Genomic DNA, 15,367 nt, shown 5'->3' on the forward strand with positions numbered 1-15,367 from the left:
GCTGTAACAGCAGCTTTTGTAGCAAGTACTTCCTAATCCTACCACACTAACATAGCACCTGTTTTCCTTTCTCCCTCCCTTCCTCTCCCTTCCCTTCCCCTCCCCTTATTGTCCCATTGAACCCAGTCTTCTTTTGAAATTTTTTGTTGATAAATGTTCGAAATTGGACCATAACCTTTGGTATCTCTTCTCCCTCTCTTTCATTCTCCCTCTCTTTCTCCCTCTCTCTCTCCCTCTCTCGCTCATTCTCTCTTTTTCTTTCTTTGATCATGGGGCTTGAACTCTGGGCCTGGGGCACTGTCCCTGAGCCCTTCAGCTTGAGGCTACTGTCTTACCCCTTACCACAGCCCCACTTCCCGTTTTCTAGTAATTAATCGGAGATAAGAGTCTCATTAAGTCCTTGGCTGGCTTTGAACTGTGATCCTCAGATCTCAGCTTCCTGAGTAGCCAGGATTATAGGCATGAGCCACTGAGCCCCAGCTATCTCCTTCTCTTTCTCCCTTTCTTCCTCCTTCTCCTCACTCTCACCTATTATTTAAGGCCCTTCTAAAATTCTGCTAGTAGACATTGAAGGTTTAGATGGATTTACTTTTTGTTTTAATAGGATAGAACTTTGATAAACGTTAGCACTAATTTAAAATCAGTATAGTATTGTTTTAGTATCAGGTTATAGTGTTTATGACATTTGGTTGGGGGTGAGGGTCAGACATAAGGCTTGAACTCCCGGCCTAAGTGCTGCCCTGAACTTCGTCTCAAGGCTAGGCTCCACTATGGTTTTCTGGTAATAAGTGTCTGAGTGTCTTTGCTTCCCAAGCTGACTTTGAACTGCCAAGTCTCAGATCTCAGCCTCCTGAGTAGTTAGGATTACAGGTGTGAGCACTTCCTGATTATATGAAAGGTTTTTTGTACACTATGTCACTTGATTTACAACAGTCTGGGGCATAGAGAAGCTACATAAATCCTGAAGGTGTTAAGGTTTTGAGAAGGAACTTCTGAAAGTTACTATGCTATAAGTTATGGGTCAGACCAGATCCAGTGATTATCAGTATTTGTCATACTTTCTTACTTCTGTCACTGTCAGTTCTTCTTTATTTAAATCGATGTTAGAGCCTCTTAATGTACTGATAGTATGAGAATATACAAATAAGTATAGCTAGGTACTAATCATTTGCAATTGATTACATTCCAGTGATTCTAAACTTGCATTGGAAATTTGAGTTGTCAGATAAGAACACTATCAACCATGATCATCTCTTTGTGTATAACTGCTTAACAAACTACGTTTTTGTTCTTCTGGCAGCCTGTGTGGCCAGAAGTTACTAAAATCTTAATTTCTTTTGAGTAGAACAGTTGTTGGAATGCTCATTTAGTGTCAAGACCATCAGAAAACTACATTGATACTTCCCTATGCAAATATGGGTATTGGTATGGCCAGGCAAATTCAGTCCTTTAATAGTTCCCTACTTTGCTGTTTCTGCAGAGGTGTAGGTGTGGTACTTGGTGATGTTCTGCTGGGGCTGTTACTTTTTTTTATTATTTCTATTTGCATTAAAGGGTCCGTGGTTTCATTATCTACTAGTGGAATTACGAATTCCTTTTTTTGGGGGGTGGTCAGTTGTGGGACTTGAACTCTGGGCCTGGGTGCTGTCCCTGAGTTTTTCAGCTCAAGGCTACCACCCTACCCCTTGAGCCTCAGTGCCACTTCTGGTTTTATAATGGTTAATTGGAGATAAGAGTCTCAGGTTCTTTAATGCCCAGGCTGGCTTTGAATTGTGATCCTCAGATCTCAGCCTACTAAGTAGTTAGGGCTTACAGGCATGAGCCACCATGCCCAGCTTTTTTTTTTTTTTTTTTTTTTTTTTTTTTTTTTGAGAAGTCTCTAATGCCACCTTTGCCTAGGCAGACTTTGAGTCTGGATCCTCTTGCCTAATTTCTTTTTTTTTTTTGCCAGTCCTGGGCTTGAGCTCAGGGCCTGAGCACTGTCCTTGGACTTTCTCAAGGCTAGAGCTCTACCACTTGAGCCTCAGCACCACTTCCGGCTTTTTTCTATATATGGTAGGTACCGAGGAATCGAACCCGGGTCTTCATGCATGCTAGGCAAGCACTTTAACCACTAGGCCAAACTCCCGGCCCTCCTCTTGCCTTAATTTCTAAGTGGTTGGAGTATAGGCATATGTAACCTACACAGTTAGTACTTTTCCTTTTATATAGCATTTGACTCTTTGCATGGCTACTATGAACTCCTCAGCATTGTTATTTTACCTCCTTTAATGTCATTTCCTAGGTGGAAAATAGAGGCAAAGAATGCTTAAAATTGTGGGGCTTGAGCTCTGGGCCTGGGCACTGTCCCTGAACTCTTCAGCTCAAAGCTACGGCCCTACCTCTGGAGCCACAGCATCATTTCTGGTTTTCTAGTGGTTAATTAGAGATGAGTCTCACGAACTTTGCTGCCCCTGCGTCCCCCCGCCCCCCACTGGCCATTGGCTTTGAACTGTGATCCTCAGATCTCAGCTTCCTGAGAGCCATGCCTGACAATGGGTGTGTTTTGGAGTAGAAAAAAAATGCTTAAGAGGTCAGCTAAATTTGCTTATGTGTCAGCCCAAGTAACTTGATTCAATTTTTTGCTTCCTAATTTGCAGAAATCAACTAAATTTGCTTATGTCTCAGCCTAAGTAACTTGATTCAGTTTTTTGCTTCCTAATTTGCAGATCAGCTTTGCAAACTCATGCTTGTCCCTAGTCAGTATGTTGTCACCTTTCTGTTTTACCTCCTTTTCCTTTATCTCTTCTGAATTTGGCTTTTCAGCCCTGCTGGCGTCACTGATAATAGTTGATCTTCTCGTCACTTCTTTGGGGGGAAAAAAAAAAATATATATATATATATATATATATATATATATATATAGGGTTCTGGCACTTTTGGGGCTGCTGCTAGCATTTGTTTAGGATTTATTGTTAATAGTGGGTTAAATGATTGACTCTTGGTGAGAGTTTATTTCTTTTGGTTCTGGTCCCTGGGGTTTCAACTCAAGGCCTGAATGCTGCTCCTGTCCTTGAGCTTTTTTGAGATTTTTCCCCCCCCTGCCTAGGCTAGCTTAGAACCGTAATCCTTAGATCTCAATCCTTAGATCTCAGTTAGTATTACAGGCAAGAGCCACTAGCACAGGCTGAAAACAAGAATCATTAGTTGTATATCATATGGGTTATATCAGTTTTGGTATTCTATGATTCAATAACTATTTTGCTATAGTGTTGCTCTTGAATCCATTTATTGACATCCTTGTTTGTGGCACACATTTATAGCAGATACTCATTGATGATGTTTCTACTCATCACCACAACCTGAGAATTATTTCCTTCATCAGCAGGAAGAGAATGAGACAGAGGGTGGTTAATAGTATCTTGAAGGCATGAGAGCATACTCTAGTCCAATGCTTCCTGACTCCATTGCTTACCTCTGATCTGGCTGTCACCTGTTTCACTTGCTTCCCTCCCCTTACACAGTTCCCTCAAGTTTGTAAGATACTAAGAGTTCCATGAGTTGGTTGCTGCTTACAATGGGTCATCTTTGGAAATTTAGGTATCTGTGCAGAGCATGTCAGAACATGATATTGTTTGATTCAGAAAATAAATTATGAGCTGAAAAGTGTGTAATGAACTGTTTTGGTCCTGCTAATAATCCAAATCCATGAGATAGCGTTCTAGAGCTGTTTCTGTGGGTTCATTAAAATAGTCTGAGAGATCTAGAAATTAGCTTTGGGAAGCCAGAATACAAATTTTCATTTCCTTTCATTATCATTAGGCTCCAGGTTCAAAATTGGAAAATGAACTTTTCATGAGCAGATATTTTGTGTTTTCTGGTGTTTTTGTTCTGAGAAGTTCAGTTCTTCAGTTGTGCCTTTTATTATTTTTTTTAATGCAGTGATTAAATACTGTCTTAAATGTCTTAGTTTGCTGTATGAATAACAGCTGTTGCAGAGAAAACGTAGAGGAAATAAGATGGGGCATGTTAGTGAGTAAAGCTGGTAACCAAAACCATACATGATGGAGTTCTCACAGAATTTTCTTTTTATAACCACTGTCATTGGTACTGTAATCTAATGCAAAACTGTATATAAAGTATTTTACTAGAATGATATTTATCATTTCTTTGGTTGAAGTTAGATGACTGTATTTCTAAAACATGGAATGATTTTGTGAAGTCACTACCAAGTGTTGTTAAAATAAACGGAGGATTTTTATTTCTTTTCTAGTAATGAATGAATGGCTTTTTGGTGTTCCCCAAATCTTGCAGGTTAGTGTTGTGGTAGAGAAGTGTCTGGTTAATAGGATCTCTTGTGCGTAAAGGAAGCAGATTTTGCTTCTAGCACTCCGTATTTGGGTTTATAGCTCAGCTCACGTTTCAGTTTGTGTGACTAGTAAGGTTGTACATGTGTAGGCAGAAATGTTTCCCTAGTTGTAGGCACTCCCAATAAGAGACTTTTTAGAAAGCATAAGCACCCCCCCTTCTTAAAATTCTTGGCTTTAGGTTAAGTGGATAATTCTAGACATATATGGTGAGCCTGGTGAGCCTTTATTGGATAGTCTGTGTTTCCCTTTGCCTTAGGCCTCTTTGTGGCTTTTACCAAATAAATGAGAGTGCTCTGACTAGGTGTGTAGTCAGAACACTTTGATTAATTAGGGACTGTAAGCATCTTCAGTACCCTTGTCTAAAAGAAAGTGTTGACTGCTGTACTTTCATCCTTTATGAATTCTTTAAAAGCATCTATTATTTTTAATTTGCAGCAGCTCTTGCCAGGTAAAAAGTTTTGGGAAACAGATGAATCCAGCAAAGATGGACCAAAAGGAATATTCCTGGGTGATCAATGGCGAGACAGTGCCTGGGGAACATCAGGTAATCTAGATCTAGCATCTGTACTGTGATTTATGCCTGTCTTAGAGCTCCTTTCCTCAGCACTTGGCAGAGCCATGATTTCCTGTCAGTGACATGAGCATGTCAAGCAAATGTCCAGCGCTGTAACTATAATTGCCATAAGGAGCTTATATGATGCAATATATTGAAACTTAAACGATAAAAAAATCAGTTTTTTTAAAGTGCTAGTCACAGAGAATTAGTCTTGTTTGAAATGAGCACGATTTTAGCTGTAAGTTTTTGCTCTGTACTGCTGTCACCTTACTTGGGATTAGACAATCCTTGCCTGCTATTTGGAGTTCATGTATCTTTTCTTCCCTTACCCTTGTATTCCATGTACGGGGTAATCTACCTTTCAGTGTGACGGGGCCAAGTGAAGTCACTGAGGATACAGACACTCTTGTCAGAGACCTCCTCTGAAGAGGGATGAGGAGAACTTGTAGAGGCAGACACACTTGACAGCAGAAGGGAGCAACAAATGGCAGAGAATAAGAAGACAGAAAACCCAAAAGTTAATGTATTATATAGCAGAGTTCAAGAATGAAACCTTAAAATGACCATGAGCCATCAGAAAAGATAAAATTATTTTGTTGCTTTTAAAAAGGGCATTAAAATTACATTTTGCTTTAGTGATACTACAAATAAAAACTATTAAAGAAATTCTGCTACTTGAAAGGGAAAAATGTTAATTTATGCACGTAGCTATAGGAACCAATTATGTGAACTACTGTGTTCCTCTACCTTTGATAAAAGAGAGGTGTGCTTTGTTTTCTTACCTTATGTAGAATATCAGTACTCAGTGAAATACACCATAGGAAAATTGGGCTCATCGGATCATGGCAAGTTTCCCGATTCCTAGTTATTGGTTTATTCTTGAGACATCACTCATAATTTGTTTGGGCCTCTGGCTGCACTGTATCATGCTTGTGTATCTTTTTTGTAGATCATTCAGTTTCCCAGCCAATCATGGTGCAGAGAAGACCTGGTCAGAGTTTCCATGTGAACAGTGAGGTCAATTCTGTACTGTCCCCACGATCGGAGAGTGGGGGACTAGGCGTTAGCATGGTGGAGTATGTGTTGAGCTCATCCCCGGGCGATTCCTGTCTAAGAAAAGGAGGATTTGTAAGTTGTCTTGAGGAACTTGTTCCTATCTCTCTCTCTTCTTTCCCCCTAAAGCAATAAATGCCTGTTTAGTTTCCTTAGATACTCACGCATTCATCACAGGGTGTTTTTGAACACTTATTGCAAATGAAGCTCAGCTAAACTTTAAATGTGGAGAAGTAGTTTTTTTTGGGGGGGGGGGATACAGTACTGTGAAAGTAAAAACTGAAATCTAAATCTCAGTGTAGTTCACTGGTTGACTAGAAAACACAGCATTCTTAGTTTAAAGCCAAAACAATAAAGCAAACAAGGCATAGAATTAAAATTAAGTTGAAACTGGATGTTTTTAGGGAATTCCAGACCTGAGATTAGTAATATGCTAGTATCTAGGGAACCTTAAAATGGACCAGGTATGTGGGATCATTCTTGTTATGTAAGCTAGGCTTTAATTTAAACAACAATAAACAAAATCACCTTTGGCCCTCCTTGAAAAGCTTTGCTTCTCACACCTGGCCTGTCAGGTAATTAGAAGTCCTATTAATTCCTTACTTACAGTTTTTGTTTTTAATTCATTGTCACTGACCTCTATATTGAATGTTATACAAAGCAGTGTTTACTTACAGCTGCTTCCTGCTGAATCTTAGTAGCCTTCCTCAAGCATCTTTGATAATCTTTCTCCAAAGGATTTCTTTATGCCATCAACTTTCTAGAGATAGAAATCTAAAGATCCATTTGAAGCTTCCTAATTTTGTATTCTATGACTAGTTTCATGCTCTGACTTGCAACTAGAAGGATACAAGAGATATCCTTCTTCAAACTCACTTTGTGTTCTACTTTTTCCCCTAAATTCATTTAGACTAATACCACTAGATGGTAAGCATTTAAGGAAGGTGGTGGTGGTGGGCGGGGAAGGGAGCCTGGCGCTGGTGGCTTAGGCCTATAATCCTCTAGCTACTCAGGAAGCTAAGATCTGAGGATCATGGTTCAAAGCCAGCCTGGGCGTGGAAGTCTGTGAGACTCTTATCTCCTATTAACCAACCAGAAAACTGAAGGTGGTCCTGTGACTCAGTGGTAGGGCGGTAGTCTTGAGCTGAAGAGCTCAGGGATAGTGCCCAGGCCCAGAATTCAAGCCCCATTACTGACCCAAAAAAAGGGGGGGAGGGGGAGGACTTTCCCTCAAATGATATTGTTTTTTGTGACCATAACCCACCCCACCCTAAACTCACACACAGATACATTTCTTTCTATCAAATTTATTATTCAGTATCATTTTCCTATTTTTTTTAGACACCTGTTTCATTAGGTGTCGAAGTCTTGGTCCTGTTTTTCTACTTTCACTTAAAACTTGATGTAGCCTCTTAAAGGGTCAAATATACTTCTTGACTTCTAGCCATTCTAAAGCTGGATCTGATTGCCTCTTGGTCTTTTGTTGTTGTTGTTTTTTTAATTTTTATTTATTTTTTGTCTTTTGGTCTTTTGACCTTGCAAAGACTTAGATCAGGTTTAGTGGCTTATGGATCAAATAGAATTCTGGCCTTTTAGTTTGACCCTTCCCAAAGGGCTTCTTGGAAAGAACATGATCTACCCTATGGATGTGAGGAATGGGATCAGGGCAAATTATCATGTGCCTGCTGTGTAAGGGAAAGACTTAATTTTCTTTTAGTACCCAATTCCCAGCTCACTCTTTCTTCCTCATCTGAGTATTCATTCCTCTGAGGTAATGCTGCCTTCAAGACATTGTCTTTAACTTTTATTTGTTGGAGGAGAAAAATTAGTGCTGTGTATTAGTGAGTTGCTAGTATACCCTTTATGAACTGGCTGTGGACTATCTGATAGGTGTGTATGTAACCAATTTCTAGTTTGTGGAGATTAGCTAGGAGACGTGTGCCTGATTACTGTGCAATTTATAGAAGGCAGCAGAAATTATGAGATTGATAAAATGGTGGAACCAAATTACTGATACTTTGTTATACATACTTTCTAAATGATAAAGACTGTGTTTGGATTTAGTATCTTGCATTTACTTTTGTAAAGGAGGGTTTCATATTTAGTTGTCTTGGGAGACTGATAATTGTTAGCTCTTTTACACTATGTGTCCAGAGGATATTAGGCCTCAGAATTGGACTCTTTCTTGTCCCCCTCCCTACCTTTTCATTCCCCTCTGCTCTGCTCTGATCTGCTCCCCCCCCTCCCCCTTCCCTCTCCTCCCCTCCTCTCTCCCTTCCCACTGTGATGCTGGGTATCCCCAGGGCTTGTGTGTGCTAGGCAAACGTTGAACTGCTGAGCTATACCCATAGTCCAGAATACTGGACTTTTTGCTAAGCTTCTGAGATATTCATACAGATAAGTGAAATGTCTCCAAATCTATGTTCTAGTTTCTTCTTAAAGGGAAACTCTCAGATAGACAGTGAAATACTACCCCATGTTTGACTTCTATAGAATGATAAAGGAAGCCTGGCTGCTCAGTAATGTCAAGCCACTATGTTGGCCTGTGCCATCCTCTTGTGGCTGAAGACCATTATGGATGAAGATCATTAAACTGCTAATTGGGGTTGTATTCTGCTTGATTTTATACCTAATGCGCTGCTTTACTCTGCCTGTTGGTTAAGGTGACACCTGGTTAAAGCTATGTTTATGGAAACCGAATCATTTTCTAGTTGAAAAGCAAACCTTTTCTTTTGAAAAGAAAGACGATAGGGTGTATGCTTGTTGTGGATAATTGCTCTAAACAACACTACTTATTAGTGTGTAGGCTAGAGCATTTTTGGGTATCACCAGTGCCTTCAGTAAGCTACGGAGAACCTCCTGTTAATCTCCCAAGAGCTGAAACCATCATCTCCAATGACATAGTGATTGTAGACCTCAAGCAAGTACTAAAAGGTCACGTTCAGATATATAATAGTTAGTTTAGACGTTAAGATTTTCAGGTAAAGTGGTTTGTAACTAATGTATGCAGGATTTTCCCATTTTTAATGAGGTTGTCCGATTGAAAATATTGTAACTCTTGAATTCATTTTGATAAACTTTCACACTGATGAATAATCTAGCTACCATAGTTAGCACTTGTTGCAGAATTTTAGTGTTCTGCATATAAATCTGGATTAGCAGTTTTTAAAATAATAACAAAATTAATAATGCCAATTAAATTCTTCCCCTTTTTTGGTATTATTTTACTTATTCTTGGAGTAGCACAGGTCTTGACTCCTCTTCCCCACACAGTTCAAAATGGCTACAAATCCAGTGGAATTGACTGAACTGTGGAGGCCTCAGGAGGCCCAACCATACCCTGCTGCTCTTCTGGAATGGAAGTCCAGCCAGCCGATAAATCTTTGCCTTCATAGTACCTAAGGGAATGAGACAACTACCAATTACTCATTATGGTAAAGGCTGTTCTAATCTTGCAGAAGAAAGATATTTAGGAAAATAACTTGAAAGACCTTTCTGTAGTCTAGGGAGTATCTGCGTCCTAGCCTGGTGATTTATTTATTTGGGTCACACATCTTATCTTGATGATTTTCTTTGCTAGACTTGCTTCATTATTTTAGGTAACCAATGCTTTTGATTGGATTTTTTTTTTTTAAAACTGAAATATGTAATACAGATGGAAATCAGGGGTCTGAATCTTAGCTGTACCTTAAGTTCCTCATCTGAAAAAGAGAGTGAGTAAATTCCTGTTAAGTCTTGCTCTTCAAAGTTAAAGCATCAATATTATTATCATCACCTGGGAAATTTGGTAGACATTCAGTTTTGTGAGTGTGTGTGTGTGTGTGTGCGCACGCGCGCATGCATATCCATGTGTTTGTGTATACGTGTGTGCATGAACTCGAACCAGTACTGGGACATACAGAGCTTTAGTACTCAAGGCTGGCTCTCTACCACTTGAGCCACACCTCCACTTTCAACTTTTTTTTTTTTTGGGCCAGTCCTAGGCACTGTCCTTGGTCTACCACTTGAGCCATGGCACCAGTTCTGGCTTTTCTATATATGTGGTACTGAGTAATCAAACCTGGGTCTTTGTGCATGCTAGGCAAGCACTCGACCACTAAGTTTCATAGACTTTTCTGCCTGATCTGGCTTCAAACTACAATTTTCAGATCTTATCATTTTGAGCTGCTAGGATTACAGGTGTGACCTACCAGTGTCCAGCTTAAAAGTATATATTCTTATGGCCTTTTAGATCCACAGAATCAAAGTTAAAACCTGACCGTTTGTTGGGGTGCTGCATTTGTAGTTGCTTTTTTCTATCAGCACCAGCAATTGAACTTGGCCTCATGCTCATACCTGCTGCAATTGTGCGTAGTCTCTGGGACTTCTTTGCCTAGGCTAGTTTTGAACTGTGATTCTCAGAACTCAGCCTCCTGTTTAGCTAGGATTATAAGTGTGAGCCACCAGTACCAAGCTTTGTTGTTGTTGTTGTTGTTGTTTTTTGCCAGTACTGGGGCTTGAACTCAGGGCCTGAGCACTGTCCTTGGGACTTTCTCAAGGCTAGAGCTCTACCACTTGAGCCTCAGCACCACTTCGGGCTTTTCCTATGTATGTGGTACCGAGGATTTGAATCTGGGTCTTTGTGCATGCTAGAGGAACACTCTACCACTAGGCCAAACTCCTGGCCCTTTGTTGTTTTTAAAAGACAGGTAGTTACTATGTATCCCAAACTGACCTTGAACTCAAATATTTCAGACTTCTGGTGATAATTTTACTGGCTTGCACCATTGTACCTGGCCCTTAAAACTGGCATTTTGAAAAGATACCCCTAATGATTATGTTCATATCAAAGTTTGATTAGCACTCCATTAAAATATAATTTTCATGGAAGACTGAATCATGAGGAAGCTATTAGAAACAACATAAAATTTAGTCTCAGATTTAGACTTGTCTTAAATAATAATTCTATATATTTTACTTTGCATGTAATATACAATTTTGAAATGCTGATTAGATCACTTTAAACAGCAACTTCTTCTCCCCCCCCCCCCCCCCCCCCCCCCCCGCCTCCCCATCCTGGGCTTGGACTCAGGGCCTGAGCACTGTCCTTTGGTTCTCTTTCTCAAGGTTAGAGCTCTACCACTTGAGCCCCAGCACCATTTCTGGCTTTTTTCTACGTATGCGGTACTGAGAAATCCAACCTGGGTCTTTTTGCATGCTAGACAAGCACTCTGCCACTAGGCCAAACTCCTGGTCCCTAAACAGCAACTTTTTAAAAAAATTTCTTTATCATAAGAAGAAATACTTTCTATCACCTATAAGATGATTCCTGGGAATCACAGCAGATATACTGACCCTTCTTTATGCACATGAGGAATTTGGGTGATTCTGCACACGATACCCATTCACATGAGGCCATGGAATACTTGAATTACTAATGTTTCCTTTTCACTGTCATGTAAAGGATAGTGTCTTAGACTGATCAAATTTAATAGTAGCTTGATTATTATACATTCATGAGAAAAACCAGTTGGATTAGGAGTTTAATGATTAGTTTCCCTCATGAATAAACAGGACTGAAGCAGTTTTGAAGCCTTGAGGAAGTGCAGTTAAAGGATGTCTTATATGTCTTGTGAAAAAAGTGATGGGGGAGAAAACAGGGAAGTTAGAAGTACTTGAAGGAAATTTTTTTTTGAAAGAATTATACTTGTATCATTTGCCTTACATAATCTTTTTTTTTTTTTTTTCTTCCTTCCCTTCGCTTTGCCAGTCCTGAGGTTTGAACTCAAGGCCTGGGTACTATCCCTGACCTTCTTTTGCTCAAGGCTAGCACTCTACCACTTGAGCCACAGTACCTCTTCTGGTCTTTTCTGTTTATTTGGTACTGAGGAATCAAACCCAGAGCTTCCTGCATGCTAGGCAAGCACTCTACCACTAGGCCAAACTCCTGGCCCCAGGTTCCTTTTTAAAAATAATCATCCTTTTAAATATTTCATGTGGCTATCAATCTAAAAATGTCATTCATTTAAAAATACTACTCCAGCCACTGGTGGTTCACACCAGTAGACCTAGCGACTTAGAAAACTGAGATCTGAGGATCAAAGTTTGAAGACAGCCAGGGCAGAAAAGTTCATGCAAACCTTCAGAAACTACTAAAAAGAAACCAGAAGTGGAGCTGTGGCTCAAGTGGTAGAGTACTAGCTTCAAACAAAAAAGAAGCTTAGGGATAGCGCCCATATCTTGAGTTCAAGACCCAGGATTGGTGTTGAGACCCACAAACACACTGATTTTTAGTAGAGCTTTAAGCTGCTCTTTAAGGAACTTAACAGATAAATTTTGGTATTTTGTCAAAAACCGACAAGTGTTGTACAGGAGATGCCACTATGTTCGCTAAGGTGGTCCAGCCACCCCCTCCCCCCATTCAGCACATAACAAAAAAAATACTCTCTTTTAGAAAAAAAGGAAGGAAAAGTCCTATCTCACTGAATGACTTCTGCCATGTGGAGCTTTGTTGTAAATCACTGTAGTCCAAAAAAATTAAAATTCTATTTCTGACTATTCTGGACTAAGAGACATATAAAATATAGCGTAATGAAGCCCACCATACTGTTTGAAAAAGGAGAGGCCAAAAAAATAAAACAAAACAATTAAGAGATACACTTGGAAATGTTCTTCCTCTTTGAGTCTTTTGAGGAAGTGGAGCCAAGAGTCTGGCATTGATCTCAGTGGTGTGTCACTCTTGTTCCTGTTTGCTTGGATACATAGCAATGGAACATGTTCTCCCCCTCTGTGACCATCTGGGATCCCAGCACCTTTTTTGGTCTCACTGTAGAGATTTTAGTTGGTCTATGATCCTTGCATTTTTAGTGTATTACTGATGAGCTTTACGCTTTTGGATTATTCATCTTAAAGAAACTTTTACTGCAAAGATGCTGTTACTCCTCATATTCTTTTTTTTTTTTTTTTTTTTTGTTTGTTTGTTTGTTTTTTTTGGCCAGTCCTGGATTTGGGCTCAGGGCCTGAGCACTGTCCTTGGACTTTCTCAAGGCTAGAACTCTACCACTTGAGCCTCAGCACCACTTCCGGCTTTTTTCTATGTATGTGGTACCAAGGAATCGAACCCGGGTCTTCATGCATGCTAGGCAAGCACTTTAACCACTAGACCAAACTCCCGACCCCCCTCATATTCTTTTTTTCCCTGTATTTTTTATTGTAAATAAAGAAGGGTTACATTATATTCACCAGATAGAAGGTGCATTACTACACATACATTGATACCCTTTCTCAAGTCTTGGTCCCCATTTCCCTCCCCCCACTCCCACCTGCTATGCTTTAAAGTACTGTTGTGTACTAGATTTTACTGATGGAAAACTAAAACACAACCTTGCTTTAAAAAAAAAATATTATTAAAGGTGATGCACAGAGGGGTTACAGTTGTAATGAGTACTTTTTTTTTTTTTTTTGTGGCAGGGGTCAGTCATGGGACTTGCACTCTGGGCCTGGGCTTTGTCCCTGAGCTCTTCAGCTCAGCCCTATCCCTTGAGCCACAGCACCACTTCCAGTTTTCTGGTAGTTAATTGGAGACAAGAGTCTCATGGACTTTAGTGCCTGGGCTGGCTTTGAACAGTGATCCTCAGATCTCAGCCTCTGGAGTAGTAGGATTACAGGACAATGGCACTGCTTCCCTCACTTTCTCTAGTTTCCCCCTGCTGTCCTCACCCACAAATTATATATAGAACTTTACCTTTTTTGATGCTTATGTTAGATTTCAATTGTAATTATATTTTCAGTTATGGGTTCTTATCAGAGATTTATGAGGAAAAGCTTTGCAGACCAGTTAAACCAGACTATTAAAAAAGATTTGTAATGATCTCAACATTTATCTGCAGTTTTGTGAAAATAACTTCCTTTGGGAAGGCTCTATACTTGATTGATAAACTACTTAATTTTTAAATTTAAGGTTTTTAATCGGTACCTTACAGAGTATTACCTCAGAAATACCATGAGTGCATCTCTTTCCTTTATTATTTTTTTAACTAATACTTAGGTTGTTACATTTGTTTAAAATGACTTATATTTACCTTTCACAATGCATTATTTTATTGATGTTCCTAATCATCTTTTATTAAACAAAATTATGAAATTGAATGGCCTGTCCTAAGTCTTATGACTCATGTTAGCAGTTGAGATAGAACATAGGTTTGGTGAACCCTGCAGCAGCTTGCTTGCTTGCTTGCTTGCTTGCTTGCTTGCTTGATTTCTCTCCCCCCCTCCCTCCACTCCTTCTTTTGCCAGTCTTGGGGCTTGAACTCAGGGCCTGGGCACTGTCCTTGGACACTTTCGTTGAAGGCTACTGCTCTGCTACTTGAGCCACAACACCACTTCTGGCTTTTTCCCTGTATGTGGTACCAATGAATTTAACCCAGGGTTTCATGCATGTTAGACGAGCAACCCACCACTAGGCTACGCTTTCAGCCTGTATCAGTACTTTCTGAAACACTGTTTAGTTATGAGTATTGTATTTTTTTAAAATTGTAATTAGTAAAAGGGTTACATGATATTTGCCAGATAGAAGGTGCATTAATTCACATACATTGATACCCTTTCACATGTCTTGGTACCCATTACCCTCCCCCCCACACCCCCCACATGAATACTGTATTTTGCATACCATAAAAAATGTAAAAATAGGGCCAGGAATTTGGCATAGTGGTAGAGTGCTTATCTAGCATGCATGAAGACCTGGCTTTGATTCCTTGGTATCATATACATAGGAAAAAAGCTAGAGGTGGTACAGTGGCTCAAGTGGTAGAGCTCTAGCCTTGTGAGGACGGTGCTCAGGCCCTGAGTTCAAGCCCCAGGACTTTCCACGCCCCCCCCCCCAAAAAAAAAGCCTTAAAGTTTATTTGCCCCTTTATACCTTTCCTATATACTGTAGACTTCTCATATTTATATGAATCCAAATCTAGTAGTATCTTTTTTTTTTTTTTTTCTTTTGGCTAGTCCTGGGGCTGGAACTCGGCCTGAACACTTCACTGTCCTTGGACTTTCTAAAGGCTAGTGCACTACCCCTAGACCCACACCACCACTTCCAGCTTTTTTTCTCCTATGTATGTGGTAGCGAGGAATTGAACCTGGGTCTTCGTGTATGCAAGGCAAGCACTCTACCACTAAGCCAAACTCCTGGCCCCAGTATATTTAAATAATATTTTTTGATTAGTTTTAGCTTCTTGTGTTCTTGGTAGCATTCAGAAATTAGACTTGACTGCTAATCATTTTCATGATGGACTTTTTTTTGGGGGCGAAAGGGGGGCTTGCAGGGCTTAAACTCTGTGCCTGGACAATGTCCTTGAGCTCTTCAACTCAAGGATAGTGCTCTACCACTTTGAACCGTACAGCACCACTCCTGATGATCTGAGCAGGTTTCCAG

General features: G+C 40.0%; 1 protein-coding gene across 18 annotated transcripts in view; it reads left to right on the forward strand.

Moving 5' to 3' along the window:
- Nucleotides 1–15,367, forward strand: part of Pum1 (pumilio RNA binding family member 1) — a 122,555-nt gene that overhangs the window by 39,964 nt on the left and 67,224 nt on the right. For 12 of the 18 annotated variants that reach the window (XM_090335382.1, XM_090335381.1, XM_090335385.1 and 9 more), the window contains 2 exons: nucleotides 4,785–4,893; nucleotides 5,855–6,033. The exons of 4 other annotated variants lie outside the window; for them this stretch is intronic. In XM_090335382.1, the coding sequence (XP_090191508.1) occupies nucleotides 4,785–4,893; nucleotides 5,855–6,033 (288 nt within the window). The remainder of the gene's footprint in view (nucleotides 1–4,784; nucleotides 4,894–5,854; nucleotides 6,034–15,367) is intronic. 2 more of the 18 variants (XM_090335384.1, XM_090335387.1) reach the window with 1 other exon arrangement.

Source organism: Megascapheus bottae, chromosome 6 (assembly GCF_031878675.1).
Source record: "Megascapheus bottae isolate mThoBot1 chromosome 6, mThoBot2.hap1, whole genome shotgun sequence".
NCBI classification, from domain to species: Eukaryota; Metazoa; Chordata; class Mammalia; order Rodentia; family Geomyidae; genus Megascapheus; species Megascapheus bottae.